This window comes from Dermacentor albipictus, chromosome 3 (genome assembly GCF_038994185.2).
Source record: "Dermacentor albipictus isolate Rhodes 1998 colony chromosome 3, USDA_Dalb.pri_finalv2, whole genome shotgun sequence".
Lineage (NCBI taxonomy): Eukaryota > Metazoa > Arthropoda > Arachnida > Ixodida > Ixodidae > Dermacentor > Dermacentor albipictus.
Genome location: NC_091823.1, coordinates 24617503 through 24642399, shown reverse-complemented (window position 1 = coordinate 24642399; position 24897 = coordinate 24617503). Strand labels below are relative to the sequence as shown.

Here is a 24897-nt window from a genome sequence, read left to right as displayed (position 1 = left end):
AGGTTTCATAGCCTTAGCTAAAGAAACCCTCGGGTGCATCTTGACATGAGCTGTCAAACTTTTCTTGACATGGAACTATAACCATCGCTGACGAAGTTAAGAAATGCCAAAGAGAGCTGCGCTTTGTGCAGTGGTGTCTACGCAGTGGTTATAACGCCGAAAGCATTACTAGTCGCGACACCGAGCGTGCAGACTTGAGTAACTATAAAAACCTACCGCCTTTCATTTCTAAGCCACCGTTGCTCCCACAATGTCGGAAGCTTCAAGTAGTGAACCAAAATCCAGCGAGAGTCTGTTATTCGGTGGAAGGGCCATCTGAACTCTGGTTACGCTGTCAAGTTCCAGCAGAGGGGCTGCTCAGAAGACACGATTTACAGGGGTGTAAAGGAAATATGCTCGATCAGTACCTTTCCTTAAGTAACACAAGCATCACAATACGAGCAGTGGGCGAACATACGCTGGACAGCAAGTGGGAGAACGCGTGTTTTAATTATACTAACTCATACGCTCACGTGACAAACGCACGTTCGTAGCACAATACGCTCACAGTAGAACAAAAAAACAGAAAATATTGTTCTGCGTGTACAGAAATATTTTTGTCTCTATGCTTCACTCACAGGTGTACTGCTTGCTGTGCGTGTCCTCTCAGTACCAAGAGTACCGGCATAACCGAGGCAGAACGGTACGCTTTCTTGGAGAGGTAGGCATGCCACAGCGCGCCGGCAAAAAAGTGCGGCCGTGAAGGCGGCCTGTAGCGGCGCCTTAGATGTCAGCTTGCAGCATGAGGAAAAATGGAAACCTTGTCGCTTCTAACACTTCTTAGCGAATGCATGCCTAAGGCGTTAGAAAGAACGAACATTTATGTCGTAAACGTGTCAAATAAGTGAACTGAACGCTTGTTGAAATGCCTCTGTGTAGTGACGCACGCTTTTTATTGCTCCACGAGCCGTCCTTCCTGAATTGATTGATTGTTTGATCACTTATTTGTTCGAGATAATAATTAATTCAATAACGCTCTTTAGCAGTTAATTTTGCTACCACACGCATGTTTATAAGCACTTATGAATTCGGCTCAGTAAATTGTATGTTTCGGTTTTTAGTTTGGGTTTAATCGCGTTGCGTACAATATTGTCTCTGCGGGAACGTCAAATTCCCTTCGCGCACCCTTGCTTGCAAACGTTTGCTGCAAGGAAACGTGGTTTTTAACAAAATCAAGAGCGCAGTTTGCACCACCGTGTTTCCTTAAGAACGTCTGTATTACCGGTTATAGGAACCCATGCCAGAGCAGCTGTCAACAGGTGGCGCATGTCGGTTTCGGCTAAACACGTACGCTCAGTTTGTCTCGCCGCGCGCGAACCAGTGTACGTGAAAAAAAAAAAGATGCAAATGTGCTGCGGCACTCCGCTACAAAAGCAGAGGCAAGGTAACTTAACGAATAAAATGATAGGTCTGGTTGTATAATTCACTACCGCTCTTACCTTCGCGTATAAGAGTTATCCGGCCATGTAGCCTGGTGGATTACCGGTAGACGAGAAACTTTCTTTAACGTAACCGAGGGCATAGGGATAGGAAGTCTGACTGGAGGCGCGTCACGTGGGGCACACTTCGAGGAATGTGCAGGGCCTACTACGTGGAAAGATTAAAGGGGCTGTCGAGAAACTCCCCGGTTGCGAAATCTCGTTACAGCGGACGCCACCGGCGGACTGTTTAGGTATTCACGGAAATCGAATAAAGCCGAGGGGCCTTATAAGAAATGATGGTACTTTGAAGACAGGGAAAAAAACGCACAATACAGTATCCATTTTATTATAACGACTTTGCAAAGACAAATCCTTATATATACTTGCTCTCTTGCTTTGTTTTGTTTGTCTTTTTTTATCTCCCGTTTTTGTTCTGGTTTGGTTGCCTGCCACTGCGTTTCTCATGGTGTCGCTCTGGAACGATATGCAATGGCTGCTCTGTAAGTGCAAAATGCCCGAGAGCGCACAGTTGTGGTTAAATTGCAGCTTGCGCAGTCATAGTGCATGCGCCGTTTTAGTAGCAAGTGGCTTGAGTATATTATTTAAAAAGAAAGCGATAACGGCGTCGTTCGTGAACACCCATGATAATCATCATTCTCCAGCAGTTCCCGGACAACACGAAAAGGTCGGCCTGCCGGAAGCACGCCGATGCCGAGGGCAAGTTCTCGCCGACCAAGCCCTCGGTGTTCATCGCCGACGACATGGTCTCCTCATCGATCACAAAGCTGAGCACCAGTACAACCCGTCGCTCGTCGGGTGAGTCACCGGCGTCGCGTTTCGCTCGCAACAGTTTTCCTTGCCTTCTTTTTTTTCTTAACTGATAACTGTGGATAGTTGAGCGCCAGATTTAGGCCCTAATCGCAATTACCCCTGTGCTTAGGTCAACTGCGGCACAAATACTTATCATTATACTCCATTGTGACTGCTGTTCTGCGCCAGCCCCGCTCGCGGGAAGCTGTAGACTTTGTAACCTTTTATAACCTTGATTCGCCTGTCTTTTCTTTTTTGTGTTCACTACGTTCTTTTACTCCAGTGAACCACCTGTCACTGTCCTACGTGTCTCACTGTAGGCCTATATATGCATTACTTTTTCTTTTAGTTTCATCTAGCGTATTGTCTGCACACTATCTTTATTGTAGCCAATATAAATTTATAAGTTCTTGTCGTCGCAGACGAGCGACAGCTGATCTTCTTGACTAAGAGGTAAGAACAAATGTCAATAAAAGAAACGGTGCTTATCGAAGCACAATTTATAAACGTTTCGTGGGAAGTCGTAGTGGCAGCTACATGTTCTACAGCTTACAATACAAACAAAAGCCTTAATTTCTTTCTTTTGAGTATGAAAGCTGGAATGTTCAGCCACGTATAGAGCCGGTTGTCACAAAGTCAAAGGCGTCAAATGTTTGAATACTTCTTCGTTTGATAGTCACAGAGTTCGAGCATAGCTTGCGGCATCCAGTGAAAAATCCGCTACTCTGCTTAATACAGGGCATGGATACAGTGAGTACGTTATGAACACAGGCGCGCGTATGGCACAACGCGGAATACTGCCAGCTTTTTATGGCTCCTAATGTATATGTCAAGATTAAGGGAGCCCTACAGCACTTCTTAAGGCGACTATTCTTTTCTTGCTTTATATTTATCATCAGCGTGTCAAAGAAGTAAGACCAAACATGAAAATTAACGCACGCAAATACAAGTTATCGGTCACGGAAGATTTTAAATAGAAGCCGATTGAGAGTTACCCTCAGCTCGAATTTTCGCAGACCTGAAGGCAGCATTGCACTCTTCCATGACGTCGAACTGCGGTGTCCAATAGCAACAGAACATTGATATCACGTAGTAGAAGTTGACGCGCCATGGCTGGCGTGCCTGCTCAGCGTGTAGATGGTATGATTTCCATGATTAGAACGCCTTTCGCGTGGCTGTCGTGATAATTCGGAGATGATCAAATTGTCTGTAAAAAGGTAATATCATAGTTACAATTTCTTCACAGTACTCGCAGCATCTTGCGAAGTAGCGCATCGCACATTACATTTTCAACCAATGATCATAGTGCAGCAGATCGACGTCAGATCCGCTGCGCGAAGTTAACAAAATTGCTGCGTCGCGATTGTGCTATTGGTGATGCTCAGCAAGTTTTCTCGGACGCGCTGCACGGTCCCTTAGGCCGACCTGCCTTTCGAGATATACATTCTCACTCCCTCTCTTTTAAACATTGTCGTCACTTCAATAGCGTGATGACTCCATTGTCAGAAAGCAAGCACGTCGGGACCGCTACAGCGCATTCTCAAATCGACGCGATCACCACCGTACATATGATTCTAATCGACTCTCACCGACCCCGCTTTCCGCATCTTTGTCACAAGCGTTTCAGCTTTACCACAAATTTTGCAAAAACGTAGCTGCAACTCACATTCTTTGGCTTGGCTGCGTAAATCATGGTGGCATGAAAGTTAGGGCAGGTTGGTGATATCGATTCATGTCTTACTTTAGCGCCAAACAAGAGTTGAGAAAATGCAAAAATAAACCACCTGCGATATGCATCGTGTCAGTTATCTTAACCAGGGGCACGATTCGATTCATCTAAATTTTCTTATCTCTTTTCTTTTGAATGCTTGTCATTTGTTGTCCGAGCATGGCTTCTACTATTTTAAGCTCGTTTCATTTTTATAATAATCTCAATTGGTAGTAAGCGCGCGTGCATATCGCTTGCTCTTTTAGCCCCTCCACCGGTGCATTCTTGCGGTATTATTGGAAATGATGACGCAGATAGGGCCGCTCTGATCCGCTGCATCCCAATTTCTTTCTCAAGGACCGACGATGCGAAACAATTTCTCATTCTATTACACAGGCCTTTCTTTAGCAGGGTGGAAGACCTCACTTACGAGGTGCATCAGACTGCACACATGAAACCCTTCACTGCAACTCAGACCTCCGCCTGGACTGCACCGACTCGAAGCGTTTCTTCTGTGTCGGTTGTGATTGAGAGTTGCCTTCATGAAAGCTTACTCAGCACTTACTAGAATGACTGACAGCCCTGCATGTGATGTTAGTGGATGCGAGGAGAGCATTGACCACTTATTGTGCCGCTATACTCAATTTCAAGCACAAAAGCAATCTTTGTCCAACACATTGAAGAAACTAGATGATCGTCCCCTGAGTGAAGAGACAGTTCTAGAGCGTTGTCCCCGCTGATCATCGGCTCAGAAGGCAGTGAAGGCACTTTTGTGCTCTCTGAGAACGTCTGATTTGCACTAGCGTCTTTGATTCTATGACTGTCTGTGCACGTCTCTGTACCCTCTCTCTCTCTCCTTTCTCTCTTTTCTCCTTCTTCTTTCCCTCCGCGTAGGGTAGCCAACCAGACTCTTGACTGGTTAACATCCCTGCCTTCTTTATATTCCTCTCTCTCTCTCTGCCTGTGGTTGACGCTAATATTTGGTTGTCGTCTATCCACCTTTCGATATGACCATACAATATTCTCTCAATTAACTTTGCAACATTTGAAGTGATACATAGGCCTAACGTTATCTATTGTGCATCCATCGCCCTGCTTTTTAAGTAGCGGAATTACTTTGGCAACTTTCCAATCTGAATAAATCTATGCATCCCGAATTGAAGAATTTATAAATTTAAGCATATCCTGGGGGACAATTTGAATATTATTTACACTCTGCAACTCTTACACTCTGCCTGTCCTCTGCCGTCCTCGGCTGCGCTTCCCTCCTCTTGGCACCCATTCTGTAACCCGAAGGGTCCAACGGTTATCTAACTTACGCATTATATGACCACCCCAGCTACATTTTATTTTCTCCTAATATCTGTGAGAATATGGGCTATACCCGTTTGCTCTGTGGTCCAAACCGCTCCTTTTTTATCTTTTAACGTTATGCCTAGCATTCCTAGTTCCATCGCTCTTTGCGCAGTGTTCAAGACTGCACTGACTTGTAAAACGTAATTTTTTCACTTACTGGTGCAGAGACAATAAGCTACTGTTAAATGTGCTTCCAAAACTACAGTATTAAGTTCTACGCCGAAAAAGCACCATGTGAAATTTTCACACACCTTTTCCGGATGGCCCATTTTTGCCGAAATGGAAGATCTTGATACGTACTTTGACAAAACGCTAAGCTTCTCTTCACGTGCTAAATATGCAAAGCAACGCGCCCTTCGCGCTCTTCGCACTCTTTGTCGATTATCACATGACTTCCGCTCCCTTGTTGCCTCTCTGAAGTAGTAATCAATTATGTGTTTTCTACTAATGGAGCATACCTCTGTAGTTTGGGGCGGAACCTGCAGATATATTTCTGACCTCATCTGACCTCAGCGAAACCGGAGGGAGGCTGCCACCCCAAAGGAGGGGCAGGCGCGGTCGACCAAAGGGAATAGTGCGGCCGCGGCCGAAGTAGAGGCGCCACACGCCGCGAAGACGTCATGGCCGCGTCACGGTAACGCCTCCCTAACAGGGGAAGGCTAACCGTTCTGCAGGCGTTCAGAACAAAGTTTCATCACTCACTCACTCACTCACCTCATTCAATGTGTTCAAAATAAATTCATATCTATTTTCAAGCACTGCTTCTGCCGTTCCGGCTACCACAGTCTAGTCCTCTCAAATGTACGATATCTTAACTCACACTTCTGAAATCAAGCGTATTAAACCGGACATTCTGTTTCTCTATGAGATGATCCATGGCATTATACATTGTCGAAAGCGTATTGATCATGCGCAATTTTCCTTTCCGAAAGCATATAACAGGTAGCATTTTGCGTTTTCTATGCGGCCTTGTTGCACTAGTGACTGTCCTATGGTTCGACTCTAAAAATCATTAAGTATTAAGCAGCCTGCCTGTAGTGACAGATTTCAGAGTTTATTTTCTGTGTTTTGTATATATGTAGATAATCACGTATGATTAATTTCCTTTGAAGACGCCTTCTAGTTTCCTGTTTCCACATTTTTTCCTCTTTCTCGCGTTTTTCTACGCATTTGTCATCTCTGTATATTTTGCCTGGCATTTCATTTGTTTAAGTGCACCAGTAGGAATGCTCCGTCTTTGTTCCTCGGCACTGTATTTATTTATTTATTTATTTATTTATTTATTTATTTATTTATTTATTTATTTATTTATTTATTTATTTATTTATTGTTATGATCATGACTCCTGGTTGTAACGCTCGTGCCTGCACTTTCCCTTTTCCTCCCCATCTCAATAGCGGCAGGCGCATTACATTACAAGCACGCACCCTGCATTCATGAGACAGCATTAAATAAAGGGAGCTCCACTGATGCCTCGGCGGGCAATACCGTACAGGCTCTCAGCGGGCAGTTGCCTTGTCGGGGAGCTTGCTTCCCTGGGCTATTTGCAGACCCTCTTTCGACGAGCGAGACAGGCGATGCAGTGCTTGTTAACTGACTGTCGTGGCGAAGAAAACGCGCTTCTCTGCCACTGAGAGCCGCCTGCTAGTAAAGAAGCCGTAGTTGCACGACACCATCGTAATTGCTTCTGCATACGACACTGGGTCAACGTTATCACGGTTGTCTGTAGGCAACGGACGCACCCTAAGAAATGGTAACTTGTATACCGAAAAGACCGGAGATGAATATGCAGAAGTTTGCTCGTAGGCGTCTGCGCTGTCGTGTGCACATAGGAAGATATACAAGAAACGTCTTGTTTTATTTGTTTTTAATTTTGTAACGTCAAGCAAGTTTAAATACGTATGATACGAATATTCTAATGGCGAGTTCGCACGCTGGGGTGGAGGACTATTCTACTGCCTTCGCCATTTTTATTGATCCCTCCTAAAAACCTTCGTCTTCCTCACCTTTCGTTCACATTGTGTGGTATCTGTTTTCGTAGACCCATAACGTTCTATCCTATCTGCAGTGCGCTGGCCATCGAGGTCAGTTATTGTGGGATACAGAACTGGCTTTTCTCTCTGGGTACAATTGTGCTTGAGCAGCCGTGAGGCGCTCTAAAGTTCGATGACGTCAAATACGAAACAGCGATCCGTTCCGTAGTTCATCTAAATGTGACACTCTTCTCAACCAGCTTAAACATATCAGAAGTGCCGTTAACCTCTCAGACGATGATGAAATGCGTCACGTAGAAGGACAGTTGATTTGTGCGATCCGAAAAATGTATTTGTAATTCTACAGAATATTTGTCGCCGTCGTTTCCGCTTGCTGGCGGTCGGTACAACGAAGGTAAAGCAGTGTTATAACGTCCCATCTGTCGTCGAAGTTCTTGGACTTCCTTGTTTGCTACGTTTTTTATGGTGCTTTGTGCTGGTATGTCTGGTGCGTGCGTCCAGAGGGCTCATCAGTGACACGCTCGTTGTTTCCTCTTTTCCTGACAGACTCGCTTCTTTCAGATAGCCCCCGTCATCTTCGCAAGTTTCCAGATTTCCTCGCCAAATGGCTGATCAAATGCTTTTACTCACACGTACGTACGCACACACTGACCTCTGTGTTGCAACTGAGGGCTGCAGGGGTCCCTCAGGCAACTATTCTCAGAATATTATTATACGAGTTCACACACATGGCTCTCTTTACATGAACGTATCCCTTCTCTTTAGCAAGTACCTTTGTCGCTGGCATACGTAGTAAGCAGTTAGCCGCTGAAAGTTTGGCGAGCATGCTCTCTAGCCCCTTCTCTTGCCTCGGATTATAGACTTCAGGGAATTGAAGAAGGTCTTCCAGCATACCTTTTTACTCATCTTTCTTCTCATCAAGAGGTCCGCAGCTTCCGCTATCTCACTGTGTTCGGTCATACCACCTGCCACCAAATATATTTAGCACTTCAAAATTCGGATAAAGGATTATCTTATCACATCCGCCACTTTTTTCTTGACCTCCCTCAAAGCCTTGGTTTTCTTCACCGTTTATTCGCACTTTGTGACATTTTTCTCCTGTGGCCAATAATGATTTTGGAAAGGTTAACTGTTTCCCCAACGTTTCGCAATATTCGTTATATTAAATCGAAGTGAAGAGTGGAAGATCAGACGACATTAATGCCTGTTATCTATGGTAGCACTTCTACGTATCCAAACAGGCGATCGGACATGAATTCAATCTTTGAAATTTTATGGCTACATAGGGCGAGGGGAATGATCAAGTGCACACGTCAAGCATCCGCTCATTTGCGGTTCGTCTCACAAAAATGCAAAATAACCACTCAATAGTAATTTGTTTAGCATTAGAAACAAGAAGTTTCCTGTCTATATAAATACTTTTGGGCGTCTTCCTCTCTCAGACTAAAACAATCACCGACAAATTCACCATTTTTTCGCGAATAAATTCCCATTGGTAGCCATAGTCTTTAAGGATACGCTTACGGTCATCACGCTCAAAATAATGATTAATGGCTGCTGTTCTGGCATTCAAGACAGCGCAGTATTTCTTATACCGTTCGCGCAATTTTAAATGCTCAATTACCGAATCTTGCCTTCCGGCCTTTTGTATACGTCGACGAAAAAGGAACTGCAGGCGATGTACGAAGTATAGAACAAAATCCTCAATGCCCGATAACGCAACGCTAGCTAGTGAACAGCAAGCGCTGAATTTGTTCCTTCAATCGATTCGTGCACGTTCCTTCAAACTTTCAGCCTTGACGTTACTGAAAGCAGTGAAGTTATGCTCCATTACTTCCACAACTGGCAATCGATCTCGACATTATCCTGGAACTTGTATACTGAGGCCGAGCAGTTCACTGTTTTCTTTGTCAGAATTTAAAATCATATGAACAATTTAATCATCGCTAAATGCATACATCAGTCGGAACGCGAGCAATATTGTATCGAAGAAAAAGAGTGGTCTGACTGTCAATAACTGTCAGAACACCCCTTGCTCGTGTGACACAGTTGAGCCCAAAAGTTTATAGGGACGAAGAGCGAAATGATTGGAATGTCAAAATTCGAAACAGGATTGAGCAACGCTCAAATGATGCGTAGGACTCGTACAAGCTGAGCAGATGGAGGCGATCGATTTTTCGCTGTGACTGTCAACATGGTGCACGAGTCTTATTTGATACATGTACAGGCAGGAGGGTAAAAACTAATTCGATGGTGAGTCGATATTTTGAATAGAAAGCTGCAATGGCGAAAGCAGATATTGTCGAACGAGCATATTCCATTCTTTCTCTGAAAATAATTTTGTATTCGAACTTTCTAAAACAGAATTTCAACATACTAATGCCTTCGTTGGGCGCTCTATAAATACCCTCAATGTGATGGTTGCGTTTCCGATTCCCGAGTGTGCAACCTGGCTGTGACGGAAACGGGGGCGGCCTGTGTGCGGTTTCTGTCATCAACCGTGCGTTGTCTCCCGCCGCGGTATTCGCAGCAAAAAGGACGCTGCTCTTGGTATGCAGTTTGTGCTAGTCCATGTCTACTTCCCACCCTGTGCTTCACAATAATAAAATGAACCCGGTGATTAAATGGCCATAAAACAGACTCGTATTACTTCGACAATTTGTGGGATCGCTGGTCTACCCTTTTACCTGGCCGCGAAGATGAATATGTTGTCCATAGACCCGTTCCAATGGCCACAGGAGCAGTTGACCTAACCTATTCAATAACACATTCATTTACAAGCGTGGATATTGCCACAAAGGCTGATATGGAGGTCACTGCCCTCTCTCTGCATTTTTTGTTGTTGTTGTTGACTTAGGCGCTTATCTAGTACCATGTGTGCTCACATGCCATCCTATGTGCCCTTTAGGAATGAACACCTGGCTATCAACGCGTAAAAGGCAATGGATAAAGGGTCATGCTATAGCCCGCACTAACAATGTACCGACCGTCCCTCTCTGATAGCAAGGTACACGGCAAGCAACCTCGCCATCAGGCCAGCAAATCCAGTACGCTGGTCAGGACCACCTCCGGCATCGTTTCGCGCTCAGACGCATTTCACATTCCATATTCACAAGCCCTCATCCTCACCATTGATGCGATGCCCGATACATAGTGCACATAAGAGCCCACCCTGCCCCAATTTCTTTTAACTGACATAACAAAAATGTGGTTCAATCCGTAAGACAAATACGGCACCGGCGGCTTGCCTCATAATAAGTAGTATTTTACACATATTCTTTTATACATAACGGTAATTGCACCTAGAATGTTCAAATAGTAAAACTATGGGATCGAATAGAATACGAATGATATGCTAGAAAAACGACCTTCGAATATAGAATAGAATGCCAGATTTTTTTTTTCTGAACAGAGTGAAATATACATAAAGCATGGTGTCTGTTCAGCAAAAAAAAAGAAAGAAAGAAAGAAAGCTAATTTTTATTAATTCGTGCATGCAAGTAACAACTGGACTTACGGTCAACTGAGGAGCTTGTAAATAATGAACGTCTATTTTCCTTTTTTTTTAGCTTTCCGAGGTGCCATGACAATTACAGTAATGAAACGAGCGCGTCGCCACATGCAATTAGCGCGCTGTGTTTGATGAGGGGATAGGCGTGGCAATACAGCACCGCCAATATTGCTATATTGATATGCAAACATGGTCATATTGTTCAAATAATAAATTTGCTTGCCTAAATCGAGACAGCTCATTTTTTAGGCTACCTTAAAACCGAGGCATTCACGCCGAATGACTGGAAATTATTCGACAGAAATTCGGCTGACTCAGCGTCACGCGTTCACTCATGAACTGGTGCCTGTGCTCAGCAGCCACGCCTCTTCCACAACAGAATCATTCCGACCAGACCCCACTTTCATTGCTCTTTCCCCCTCAATCCTCTAGTAACTGCTGTTATCCTTTATATTTGAACAGAAACGAATATTCGACAATCTCAAATAGTGAATTCGCCAATCGGATTCAAATTGCATTGCGAAAGGCTATATGATTCGTGTTCGAAATTCCGAACATTCGCACGTCCCCAATTTTAACACATCAGGTGTACCTGCAGTATCCTGGGGCACTTCACGCGCAGAGGGCTCTTTCACCCTACACTCACACCACACCGCAGCAGCACACGTGCCCGAATCTCTCCGTACTTCGCTTACATCTGGGCGAGTTCTGGGACGCTCCGTTCTAGGGCCTGCGTTATAACGCCCGACTGCTCTTGGTGCACCAAGCCTAGCATCATTAAGGGGCAGTGCAACTCGTCCTATACTTCGCCATTGTAGGGCGTGCAACCTTCAGAAGCGGGGACGGTTTCGTCTAGAGTTGCTTCCTGTTTCAAAGGAGGAGCACGCCCGTGTTCTGCTATAGCAACGGCTAGAGACAGATAGAATTTAGTGCGCTTCTACATACATATATATATATATATATATATATATATATATATATATATAGATAGATAGATAGATAGATAGATAGATAGATAGATAGATAGATAGATAGATAGATAGATAGATAGATAGATAGATAGATAGATAGATAGATAGATAGATAGATAGATAGATAGATAGATAGATAGATAGATAGATAGATAGATAGATAGATAGATAGATAGATAGATAGATAGATAGATAGATAGATAGATAGATAGATAGATAGATAGATAGATAGATAGATAGATAGATAGATAGATAGATAGATAGATAGATAGATAGATAGATAGATAGATAGATAGATATTATATAGATAGACAAAGTTTTCCTAATATACTTTCTATTAAGGGCTTAGAAAAACCCGACTCAAAAGCCTGTACTCTGGCATTAGCGCTGCGATCAGCCAAATAACGAAATCCAAAGTTTTTACTCCCTTAGGCCTCACATAGAAGCTTTTATGAGCTTAGTGAACATTGATGTTGTAGCTTTGCTCCTTTAACGGTTTATAAGAAGGGTAAGGCCGTTTCAAACCGTCTCATTAGGGTAAATAATATGAAAGAGGCGTCATGCGACGTTTAAAGAAAATGAGGGTCCTGTCGTTCTCGGCTTTTTAATTCCTAGCTTTTTTATTTCGTGCATTGCGCTTTCTGGTGCATTGCGCTTTCTGGTGCATTGCATTGAACGAATGGTTTACATATTTCTGACCAAGTTGCATAAGGCGTAATGCCTTTGAGTGGGCGTGCTCGTTTCTCCAAGCCTAGTTGTTACAAGAAACGTGGTTTCGGAACACACATTGAGAGCCTGTTTGTTTCGCTGTAATGAGAAAAGTGCGGTGATTATCTCCCGCTATTATTTTTACCTTTTAATTCGTCTCTACCGACGAGCGATCGATGTCATCACAATACGTTCTCACAGGACCATAGGATACAGTATAATAGCAGATGTATAATCAGACAGATATTTATCAAAATCGAGCAATCGTTCAACGCATGGTGCGGCAGCGCCTTATAACGGCGAGAAGTGGTTAGGTCGGCGATAGTACGCTCACGCGCCCAACACACTCTTCAGTCCAATCGTTGGCTGCTGCGCTCTTCTCTTTTTAGGAATGCACACGTAATCCTCTTGTTAACCATGAGGCCCCATCGCTCACAGGAAGTCCTGACAATACCTCGCGCGTACGGATTAAGTCCTTTCTTCTTTTTTTTCTCAGGTGTATGCGCAGTTTGGGTAATACAAAAAATAATTCACGCAGAAACTCCTCTGGGAGATGTCTATGCGTTAGTATTGTGCCACTTGGACTTTTCCACGCAGCCAGGTGTCATTATCAATGTCATTAAACTTGACCCGACCAGTACAAACCTTCATCAATCCTCGTCACTCGTTATGAACCTTATCGAACATGAGTCGACCGATATCAACTCTTATCGGTCCGTATCAGCCTGGATGTGCAGCAAAGCTGTTGAAGAACCACCGCTACATATTCTGATGGGGGCGTGTAGTGCTTTATTGATGGTTCGGATGCTTGTTATGAGCTTGTTTATTGAACATGATGCTGTTCTCTGTGCTATAGATAGTTTCAGTGAATGTTTGGACTGTTCCCATCACTTTTCTGAGCGTTTATAGCCTTCGCCTTACGTGCGTATTAGCAAATGCATTTCTTCCTTTCTTACGGGGGTATGAACCATTGCATTCGTCTCACGTGACGGACGGACAGTATTCTCGTTGGATAGGCATAGAAATACCTGCGCATTTAAAAAAAGAGGAAAGCTCATTGCAGATGCCAAATCTTACTCCACCACGGGTTCGGCTTCTTGTAAGTAAGGTGAAGCGGTTAACTCTGACAAGGATTGTGTCCTGAAGTGGTGGTGGTAGTAAACTTTATTGAAAGCCGGAAGGGGAAAGGGGGAGGTGGCGGAGGGATTGGGCTCAAGTAAGGCCCTGGGCATGCTTGGCCTTCTCCGCCCAGTCCACTAGTAGTCGGTCGTCGTCCCCGGACCTGAGCCAGGCTGTCCAGTCAGTCTCGCTGCTGACGGGGGGGTGAGAGAACGGGAGGGAGGTGCATTCCCACATTATTCGTGTGAGTGTCCCTGTTTGTGAACAGAGCCTACATAGGTCACTTTCCTTGCGCCATGTTATTTTGTTTATGTACTATGGGTGCGGGTATGTTTTTGCCTGGAGTGAACGGCAGAATAGATGATTATGCTCACACTGGAGTGTGCATTACAGGCTTGTGCAAAAAACTACTCCGGTGCTCGCCACTTCTCCCCGTTTTAAGGTGTTGAGCGTCAGGAATTCCGGCGCTCGCGTGATATTGTCAAAAACTTGGCTGATGACACGTAATGGCAGTTGCACAAGTCACGTAGAATACAGGCCAGCGACAGTGTCAATGTGACTTCTTGGCCATTCTTTTTGAATTAGGATGAGTTTTAACGCAATAGGGGCCCGAGAAGGAAGCACCTGTCGTTCTTCCTTGCGTCCTCCGTGTTGCGTTACACCTGATCCCTATTCACTCTTAATAGAGGCCAGCTGCAAACAGACACCATACATGGATGGTAAAAATAAATCGGCTTGCTATTTCATTTTCTTATGTAACAGTTAAGATTGTTTGGGCTCTATATATGAACGTGTGCGAAAACATGTAACGCAGAATTCCTACATGCAGAAAATAGGTATAGGAAGTTGAATAGGAATATGAGTGCCGAAACTGTAATAGAAAACAGGAAATAGAAAACGTTCCTAATGTGGCATAATAACCCTTTTAGTGGAGAATTAACATCGACTATCGATAAAGGCGTGAAATTTGCGTAATTTTTTTGCCAGGGTGCTCGAGACTCCTTAGAAAGCAAGTCGAGGCGTGATGAGAATGACTCAGTGCATTTTATATTGACCCATCATGATTACACAGTAAATAAATATTCATTTATTGTACAGCCAGTCATGCTACGTTTCTTCAATAAAAATATTAAACCACCCGCTCTACTTACATCCACAGGTTAATTATTGGGTGCAAGCATCACAGCAAGGGAAAAAAATCTCTCGGAGTTGCTAACGAAACGCCCTACTTCAAAAGTTCCGTCAAACACGGTAGGCTCTTCACTGAAGTGGTCGTCTGCAGCGGTACCATTCTTTCAGAATTGAAATGGGTGTGCTTTAGGAAATAAGAATGTTCAATTTACTTAAAGCCTTATGTTCGTTGTCTATTCCGTGCGAGTACTGCCCTGTAATAGTAAAATTAAATCGCATCCGCAAGTGTGTACACCCTGACCGAATAGGATAAATAAACATTATTTTGTAAAAGCAAAGCAGCGGTAAATAACGTGGCCAAAAACGTTTACGAAGAACAACACTAAACTTTGGATTTGGTGCCTTTAGGACTGATTCCACAAAGACACGTTCCATGGGCGGTGCTCTAGAATATATTTCCGTTATAAACTGAGGGACAAGAATATATTTCGTTCATTCCGTGCTTTATTGCTTTTTATCGTTGTTCATTCGGTGCTCGTACATAATGCTAGTATATCCGAGTTTGAAAATCTGTTAAGATAAACACATTAAAGATGTTCTCTAGGTATCAATTATTCTCTCCATGGATATCAAAATTAATCGTCGCAGTGGTCCAGTCAAAACGTGCAAGTCCTGAAACTAAAGCCTAGACACAGGGGTGAGGTGGCCGTTGTCGCAACCACGGTGTTATCCTGCCACCGATGAGTGTAAGGGTAGGGGTCAATTCACGTGCGCATTCACCTTTACCAGCGTTTACCTACTAGAGGACAGCAGCACCTGACCAAACTCAGTGGCATCTGCGGAGACATATACTGGCGTTTGAATCGTAATCTCCCTAACCTTTGAAAGAATAGGCTGCCTTAAGGCTATTTTTCTCGGGGCCAGCAACATAAATTGTAGATTGCTTGGTCTCTCGTCAAAATTCCGCCACGTGTGCTTTTTTTCACCGATTCCATTCACCAAATCAATTCACCAATTTTATTAGTGCTCAAGAGCGTGCCATTGTGGCAGAACACTGTGCCATGAGGATTCATTAGAGTTAGGTTTGTGCGAATATTCAATATTTTCTAATATTTGATCAAATATTGTGCTATACCATATTTTCTTCGGCTGGAATTGCAATATTGAATATTTTCAAAGTATCTGAATCAAGCGAATATACGTATTGTCGTGCCTGCAAGCCGCACTTGCAAAAGTCCACTTGCATAAACCACAGAAATAACTTCATACAATGCCCAAATCATCATAAAAGCAGTCTACATTGTTTGAAGTGATTTTTAAAGAGAAACGGAAGAGATAAGTGCAGTGCAGTCTACATTTGCGAATGCACGAACCGTCCGCATCGTATACCTTAGGCCAGCGGCTCTGCTCCCCGCCTGTTCGGCGATGCAAATGGCGGACACCCTCACCCTAAAGCTGGTTTCACTGCAGTACGGATCGTGCTGCCATAAAGCCGCATCTTCAAGGGAAATGCGCGCTGCCGTGAAGGCACACCCGAAATCAAAATTCGCATATAACTCATACCCCATTTTCACTGCTATTTTATATCGACAGCCATTATATGGATACCCCAGGAGTATTAGTGTCGTCGGCGTCACCGTGGTGTTCGGCATAAAGTCCGAGGCCAATAACAACGTGGCCGTACTGTACGTGCAAGTGAAAGCGTGCGAGGGGAGAGGGCGATCGCGACTCAATATGGCCCGCACGAGGGGGGAAAGCGGAGAGCAAACGTGCCGGCTTCCGTCGCGCGAAAGCCCGAAAGGGGATGGGAGGGAGGAATAGCGTATGGCACTCTGCACTGGCAGCAATTTCGTATTTCGCTAGGCTAGGACGATCGCGGCTCAATCTCGTGCGCGAAAGGGAGGAAAGCGGGGTGACAACGCAAAAGGCAGAGGGAGCGGCTATCACTCCGCCACCAACTGCGTACTTTGGGCGTCCGCGCGCGGTGTCGTGCGCCGTATCTTGAAAGCGATCTGCAGACGGCTCATACCTTTGTGCGTGCTGTGTTCTCGCGGCTCACTTTGCGTTGAAACGATAGACAGCGCGAAGGTCACTTCGCTCGCTGCTGCTGCCGGGCTTCCTCGCTCCAGCGTTTTGACAGTGAGTGTCCGCGGTCATCGAGTGCGATGTGTTCATCTTTGCCTGTGCGTGCACTTGTTAATTGAGTTAGTAAGCGAATGTTTCCAACTTTATACCGCCGATAAATCTACTATCCTTACTTCGTATAGCTGTATACTAATTTGCTATAGAAATCTATGCTTCGTCTTTCGGGCGAAACTGTGAATTCTTTTTATTTTTGTGCATGTTATGCTCTCAAAATATAGTAAACTTTAAAGCATGCATAATCACCCGCTTCGGTTTTGGTGAATAAATCGCATCACTAGTTTACAGTCGCCTACTGATTTCTGCACCTGCTCGATTATTCAAACATATTATAAACAGCAGCCATATGGCTTTGCAAGAGCTGAACGGCCGCTGCGAATATATTTGCGTTGACATGACACTAAACCTTCACTTTGGTGCCGACACCCGACGAAAATGCGCTCATTAGGCCTAAAACCCAAGGAAAGCTCGGCTCTGACGGCAAACCTTCGCGGGAAGTTTGCCGCTCGTCGGTAATTGGGACACCAATCATGCGCGCGGGCTAGACGAGCCCAAGCGTGCTTACCAAGCTGTGTGCTACAGATTGGAACAGGTTAAGCTCGCGTGCAGACGTGAAGCATCAAGCCCAATTTGAGCAACACAGCATAAACTGCCGGCGGCACGATGTAAAAAGCTTGCGTCACATGATGCGATTTTTACCGCACCGGAAGTGCGATTTTGGCCGCATGCAACGAAAACCACCGTCGCAAGCGTCGACCCCATTCCCCCTCCCTCACCACTGCGACTCCGAAGCCACCGGTTCGTTGCACGTGGCACAAGAGAGCTGCGAAAACTGTTTCGCGGCTTGTTTTGGGAAAGGGCGTCAGTCGCTCAACAAGCCTGACAGTGCAACTAATTGAATGGAGCCCTGGATTGCGCAAGCGGTACGTGCCGTCAGCATCGGCACGCGAACAAGGCTGAGAAAACCTCGTAGGTCAGATTCGTTTCTGTGATTTCTACACGTTTGTTGACACGTTATCGTGCTAATCAAGCGACGACGGCGAAGGTCTTCCCAACGCTGTACTCCGCGGAGTCGACAAAGCTTCTTCTGATGTCTTGTTGCTTGATCTGTTTGAGAATCGCTGCTGCTCTGGCCTTGCGTCTGCCCTCGTTGTGGACGAGATGGACGTTTCGGGGCACGGCGGCCACTTCGAACTTGTCTCGAATGCGCCTCGGTATCGGGGTACAGACCATCGGGAATCCCGCAGAGCGGTAACCCAACTCTTCGAGGATGCCTTTATCTGCCGCTGTGGTGGTCAGGTCAGTGAGTTGCGCGCATTCTAGGGCTTTGGCAATCTCCTCGGCGGTGTTATGTACCCCCAGCTTGAGGAGACCCTCGGTATGGGTCCTGATGCGTAGCCCCAGATCCCTTTTGAATACTTTGCGCATGAGAGTGTTAAGCTTGTCTCGCTCCGCTCTGAGGCAGTTGTGCATAGAAATCGTGTACACGAAGTGGCATAGTACGAACGCGTTGTTCAGCCCGAGGAAATTGTTTTCCTTCATGCCTCGGTATTGACTTGAGATTCTGCGAATGAGGCAGAAAGCATTGTCCGTCTTTGCGATGATCTTGCGGAGAGCCGTTACGTTCCCACCGTTGAATTCTGCAAACATGCCCAGTACCCAAATGACGTCAACCCTGGGTATCACAACACCCTGCCCCCGCCCCCGTCACAAGTGCGAAGACTGATGCTGCTTTCGTAGACGCTTCAAATCTTTGGGTCTGCCTCCCTTCTCTTTTCTGTAAAGCAGAAGCTTCGATTTGGAGGCGGAGCATCGAAATCCGGTAGGGCGGAGGTACTCCTCTATCACGTCGATCGCCTCTTGCATGCCTTCTTCGGCTCTGCCCTCACAGCCGCCGGAGCACCAGATGGGGACGTCGTCGGCGTAGGTGGTGTGCTTGACGTTCTCGACGCGTGCCAACCTCTCAGAAAGACCAATCATACAAATTTTAAACAGTGTGGGGGAGATGACGGCGCCCTGAGGAGCGCGCCGTCCTCCGAGGCGCACATCTTCGGAGCGGAACTATCCAGTGCGAAGCTTGGCCTTCCTGTCCGTTAGAAAAGAGCTAACGTAGCTGTGGGATCTAGAATCGAGACCCAGGTCCGGAATGGTCTTGACGATGAAGGCTTGGATCACTTTGTCGAAAGCCTTATGGAGGTCCAGACCGAGCAAAGCCTTGACGTTTATCTAGAACGGCCATCCACGATCTGATGCATGGCATCCTGCGTCTACAGTCCGGTGCGGAAGCCGATCATGTTGCACGTGTAAACCTCGTTGTCTTCGAGGTACCCCTTGAGCCTGTTGAGGACGACGCGCTCTATGACCTTGCCGAGGCAGGACATTAGAGAAGTTGGCTTGAGGCTCCCGATATTAGGGGGCTTGCCTGGCTGCCGGAGCGACGCCGCTCTTCCAGGACTCATTGATATTCTCGGTCAGAAAGACGATCGACGAGTCGTCGAGGTTTCTCAACATTCTGCTGGTGACTCCGTCCTGACCCGGCGCTGACTTGCGGTTGAGCGCGAAGATGGCCTGTCTGACCTCGGAAACGGAGAAGTCTTCGACCAGCTCGGGGCGAGGAGGCCCTCGCTAGTCCGGGAGCTGGGTCGCCGGATCCCCGTCGCGCCGGACGGGCAGGTACTTCTGTATAAGTTTTGAGACGAGTTCAACAACCGTGTGAGATCTGGTGACTTCGTGAAGGGCCCGGGCCAACGTATGCTTCTGATTTGGCTTGGAGCCGCTTTCGTCGAGAAGGTGCTTCAGCATACCCCAGGACTTTCGCTTGCGCATCTGTCCGTCGATGGATTCGCAGAGCTCCTCCCACGGCTGCTGGCATAGCGCTTTGCAGTGATCATCGATGACCTTGTTGAGTTCCTAGATCTTCTTTAAGAGTCTGCGATTGAGCCTTTGACCCTTCCATCGGCGGATCAGGGTGTTTTTTGGCCTCGATCAGGTGGGAGAATCTGCTGTTCATTCGCTCGACGTCGATATCGGTTTCCACTCTCTTGGTGGCCGTGGAAGCGTCGTTGCGAATGCCTTCGCACCATTTATCTAGGCTGGCGGGTGCCCTGGCTTTCCCGGGTGCTTCACGAATCTTGCGAAAATGGTCCCGATGGACGAACGTGAATTCTCTGACCCTACTCCGAGCCACCTTGAAGTTGGTCTCGAGAATGTAGTGGCCACTCCCGAACTCCATGGCAGCGTTCTCCCAGCCCACGTCCTCGACGTTCCTGACAAAGGTGAGGTCGGGTGTCGAGTCCTGGGTGACGGAGTTGTCGATGCGCGTGGGAAAATCTTGTCAATGACCAGAGTGAGGTCCATGTCGTTGGTGCCTTGCCACAGGTTGCACCCCTTGGTAGTGTTGTAGACGTAACACCAGATACTCTACGGTGCCTTGAAGTCGCCGACGAACACCGAGGGTCGTGGGCCAGCCAAGTCGATCGCTTTCTTGAGGAAGGTCTTGAACTGCTGCTGCGAGTTCCTTGGGTGGCTATAGACATTGTGGACAAATACGCTGTTTCTGCTCTGATTCCGCTGCGGCGCGTCGAGCAGGATCTCAACCATGACATATTCGATTCTGCCGCTCGCCAGCTTGAGGTCATAGGTGAGATGAGTAAGCCTTTTATCGATCAAGGTACAAATAACCCCGGGCCGGCCGGAAACGCACTATAGTCCTGGAACGAGGCGGTGGCGACTAATGTTTTCTGGAGAGCAATGACCTTAATTTTGACAGCGAAAGACCTGAAAAACTGCTGCAGAGGGGCTTTCTTGTTAGAATACCACATGCAGCTCCATTGCCAAATGCGAAAACTCTCTTTTGATCTATCCATTATTGCGCGTACCGAACGGGCTACCGCCTAACGGGGCAATTTGGGATGTACAAAAACTGGAACCTCCTGTCGCAGCGCTGGTGGGATACTGAAGTCTAGCTTCCTTCAGAACGGCGGGAACGGTTAGCGGTTGTACGACGGTGGCGGGTGACGCGATTCGCGTCCCTATGGCGTCGATGCGATCTGCGAGAACTCCGAGGCCCCTGTTGGGGTTCTCTAGTGCAACCTGAATTTGGCGAACGCTATCAGTGAGGAAAGTGAGGCTAGCGGTGGCCTGTTTGCGGCCGTCTACCAGCGCGTGATATGTCACGTTTAGATGTTGTAACATCATCTGACGGATATCGCAATGTTGTAAACTATTCGGACATGTGCTGTTTATGATGTGTGGCATGCGGTGATATGTTGATATATTTTGTTCATAAGACAGAGAGGTGGACCTTAGCTAGTGCACTCTAGTCTGCTGCTCTGCATTGGGGACACATGGCCTCGTATATTTATTGAGCTGTTGCGAAATAAACTTTATTCACGGGTTAGCGCTTGTGGTTCCTGTTCTCCTGTTGTCGGTGTGTATTTTTCGCGCTGTACTCATTACCATCAACACACACCAACTCGACATATTTCCATATGTGTTACGTAAAACGCTGATAAAGCGTACACAATTCGTATGTTATTTTTCATTTTTATTACAGCATAATATATAGGCTCGGAAAACTTACAAAATGAGCTGATATTTTAGCTGATATACTACAAAAAAATAATTGTAATTCTCCGTTTTAGACGGCCTAATGTCTGCGCATATCATAATGTGAAAAAAAAAACTTCATCTTATTTTTTTCCTTTCTTTCTTTTTTTCCTAGTTACGGAGGTAAATATATTTTCAGACTTGGCGATTTGCGGGCAAGTTGACGGATTATGTAAAAAAGAAAATACCTACCACGACTGCTTTATATATTTTAGCCAGCTCATTTAAGTGCAAGATGATTCATTCAAGTCGCTTTAGCGGCAGCTTGACGGGAGTAATAATTTTCTGCATTTCACATACGTGTTTGAGCCGAGAAGTTGTCACGCAGTTCCCTCGTCCACCTAACGCTGTGCTTTCGCTATGGCGCAGCGCTCAGTTCCTGCCGGTTGACGCCGATCAAGGAGGAGAGCCAGGCTCGCGCCAACGGCCCTGCAGACACGCTGCACCAGAGCCTGGGCGCCACGGGCAGCGGCGAGACCCTGTCACACGTGTACCTGGTGTCCCCGAGGCCCAGCCCCGTCGAGAAGGACGAGGACGAGGAGGAGGACGAGGAAGAGGCGGAGGAAGAAGCTACCCGCCAGCCGTCGGGCGCCGAGCGGCAGCTGCCGGTCGCCGAGGTGGTCAGCGAGAGCGTGTACAAGTGGACCATCTGACGGTACGCGCGACTGCTTCGCCGACAGGTTCAGCGTTGACCGGGACATGTGGGGTTGCACATGTACGCACACGCGCTCTGCGGTGCGCCGTGAGAAGAATATGAGTAATTTCTTATTTTCTTTCCCAAATATCTGCGTGATTCAATATCAATCCCGATTAATGACAGTAATGATAACCTATTTGGCCAGCACAATGGCGGCGTGCGTGTGAGGAAGTATTGTCGCATTGGGGTGACGGCGAAGAACAAGGCACTGTTAAACCTGCGTGTCACGAATCTGACTCTTTAGTGCGCGAACTTGTGTGCCCAGACAAAACATATATATATATATATATATATATATATATATATATATATATATATATAATGTCTATATATATATATATATGTGTGTGTCGTGTGTTTGTGTGAGTTCAAATTCATTCGTGCTACATACAGGATAGGACTAGTCATGTCCTATCGTCAAGCTGGCTGAATTCTATAGTCAATTCCGTATAGCAAAATTGCATTTCTTATAACCACCTTGATGTCAGCCCTCAGCAAACGCTAATGCTCTCACGTTTCTTACAATATGCGCATAAATTATACTTCTAGAGGTGCCGCATATATGATGGGATATTTAAATAAACAGTATGCTTACTGTTTCGTGTTGCTTACTATGTTGTTTTTTGTTGTTTCTTGCACCGGCTAGCTCTTTTGATTAATCTCTGTAATAGTCATGTCTTTTTTGCATTCCCTACATTGCAAAACTATTTAAAGTATGTTCACTATCATATTTCTTATTGTTCGCAGGCTGTTCCGGTGCTAGAGCACAGCCCCGAATCGAGAAGCGACTGGTAGAGCGGCGACAGCCATCCAGCGAAACCAAAGATAACAATCACCAGCGGAAGCAAATGCCAAGAAATAACATCAAATGCAACACAAGAAAACTGACACGCCGTGCCTTACATACTAATTCCTCGAAAGACAGGGTACCTAAAATCCCTGCCGACGAACTCCTGCCGAAGACTGCATGTGATCCTGCGAACCGCTGGTCAGCAGGCTCAGAAAATAGCGATGGGATCATTTTACTTTACAGCATGCGGCTTCGACAACCTCCTTGCTGTTCTTTGCCTCATAATGGTTTCTGTAAAACAGGGTTCTTCAGTGATACCAGCATTGAAGTTGTCCTTCAGGATTCGGCCATCTTTCACCGTTGCGTTTTGGAAGCAATAAGAGCAGCTTTGTAGAGCTACACATGTCCCAAGAGTTACTATTCGTGGCAATACTCGTACTGCCGCATGTGTCTGACAAAGGCAGCGCAAAAGCTCGCAAATCTGAAATTTTTCGATCGGTCAGCTTGCTGCATTTTCACGTCGATATTTCGGGACTCCCGAGAGTTGCATGACTGAGGATCTCTGATTGTGAACGTTCGCATGGAACAAGTTATAATATGTCGCATTGATTGTTTCCATCTTCTCGCTTACAGCTGCCGAAATGAATGAAAGTTTGCATGTGAACAAGGTGGGCCAATCCCTGCCCCACAACTGTACAGACAAACCTAGCTCCCAGGTGGTCGCACAGGTGCTTTGTAAAAGCCCTAAAACACGCAGACGCCTGCTTTTCGTATATCCCCATAATACTCGAAAAGTGACCCAGTCGACTACCACAAACGTCGTACTTCGTCACTAATAACAGACTTGTGATGCAGGTTCGGGTGCAGTTGAACGAGTCATCACTGATTCACCTTTGTTGTATGGTAGACAGTTTTAATGTCACGGGCGTGTTACTGTGTTGTACTGTGTAATCTGGGATCACGACGAGTAACAATAAAGTGAACGATGTTACCCCTTCATTCATTCCTGCCATTTGTGTTTCCCTTGATGTCTTATCCCAAAAGTTACCCGTCGCGGTGACTCAGTGGCTTTGGTGTCGCGCTACTAAGCGCGAGGTCGTGGATTCAGATCCCGGCCGTGGCGTCCGCATTTTGATGGGGGCGAAGTGCAAAAATGCCCATGTCCCGTGCGTTGGGGGCACGTTAAAGAACTCCTGAGAAGAGAAGTGGACAACACGAACGCCAACACGGTGTTCGTGTTGTCCACTTCTCTTCTCTTGTGTCCTATCTGCAGGCTTCACCTTTTTGCATAATGAATCTTTACCAACTAGCTCATCTTTCTGACGTTCTAAAGAACCAGTGGTGCTCAAAATTAATCCGCAGTCCCCTACTACGGCGTACCTCATAATGAAATCGTGGTTTTGGCACATAATGCAATCGACCCAAAGGTTAATTTGGTCCTCGTCATAAAATGCGGCAGCTCCACCAGGCTGTTCCGGCTGTTCCACCAGGCTGTTCCGGAAGTCTAACATCTTTGCATCTCTCCTCGCTGCGATAAACAGCGCCTACTGATCTCTACCACATCATATCGCCTTGATTCAAGACTATCCTCGGTGGCAGTGATACTTCAACCGTGGCCACATGCAGCGCAAGGTCAGAAAGCGACACGTGCACTGCTGCAGTTCCTGAAGTCTGCAAGCGTCAGTGACTACGTGCAGTCTTCATAAGCCGCAGGGGGTGCAGAACTTGCGAGCAAACGCCCCTTCCAGAGACGATGCAGCATGAAAGCAGTCGCGAAGAAGCATCGGATCGCGGTAACATCTTTGTGGAGCATGTTAAAGATCCCCTCGTGGTCAAAATTAATGCGGTGTCTCCCCACTGCGTTGTGCCTCATAATCAAATTGCAGTTCTGG

At 46.2% G+C, this 24897-nt stretch overlaps 1 protein-coding gene across 13 annotated transcripts in view; it reads left to right on the top strand.

Annotated features, from left to right (window-relative positions):
- The window catches only part of LOC135903876 (uncharacterized), a 367982-nt gene extending 343991 nt beyond the window's left edge, over window positions 1-23991 (top strand). For 9 of the 13 annotated variants that reach the window (XM_065434306.2, XM_065434305.2, XM_070535228.1 and 6 more), the window contains 4 exons: window positions 620-700; window positions 2123-2276; window positions 21888-22173; window positions 22963-23991. In XM_065434306.2, coding sequence (XP_065290378.1) covers window positions 620-700; window positions 2123-2276; window positions 21888-22171 — 519 coding nt within the window. In that variant the 3' untranslated portion in view covers window positions 22172-22173; window positions 22963-23991. The remainder of the gene's footprint in view (window positions 1-619; window positions 701-2122; window positions 2277-21887; window positions 22174-22962) is intronic. The other 4 variants (XM_070535227.1, XM_065434300.2, XM_065434302.2 and 1 more) reach the window with 3 other exon arrangements.
- The last annotated feature ends 906 nt before the right edge of the window (window positions 23992-24897 follow it).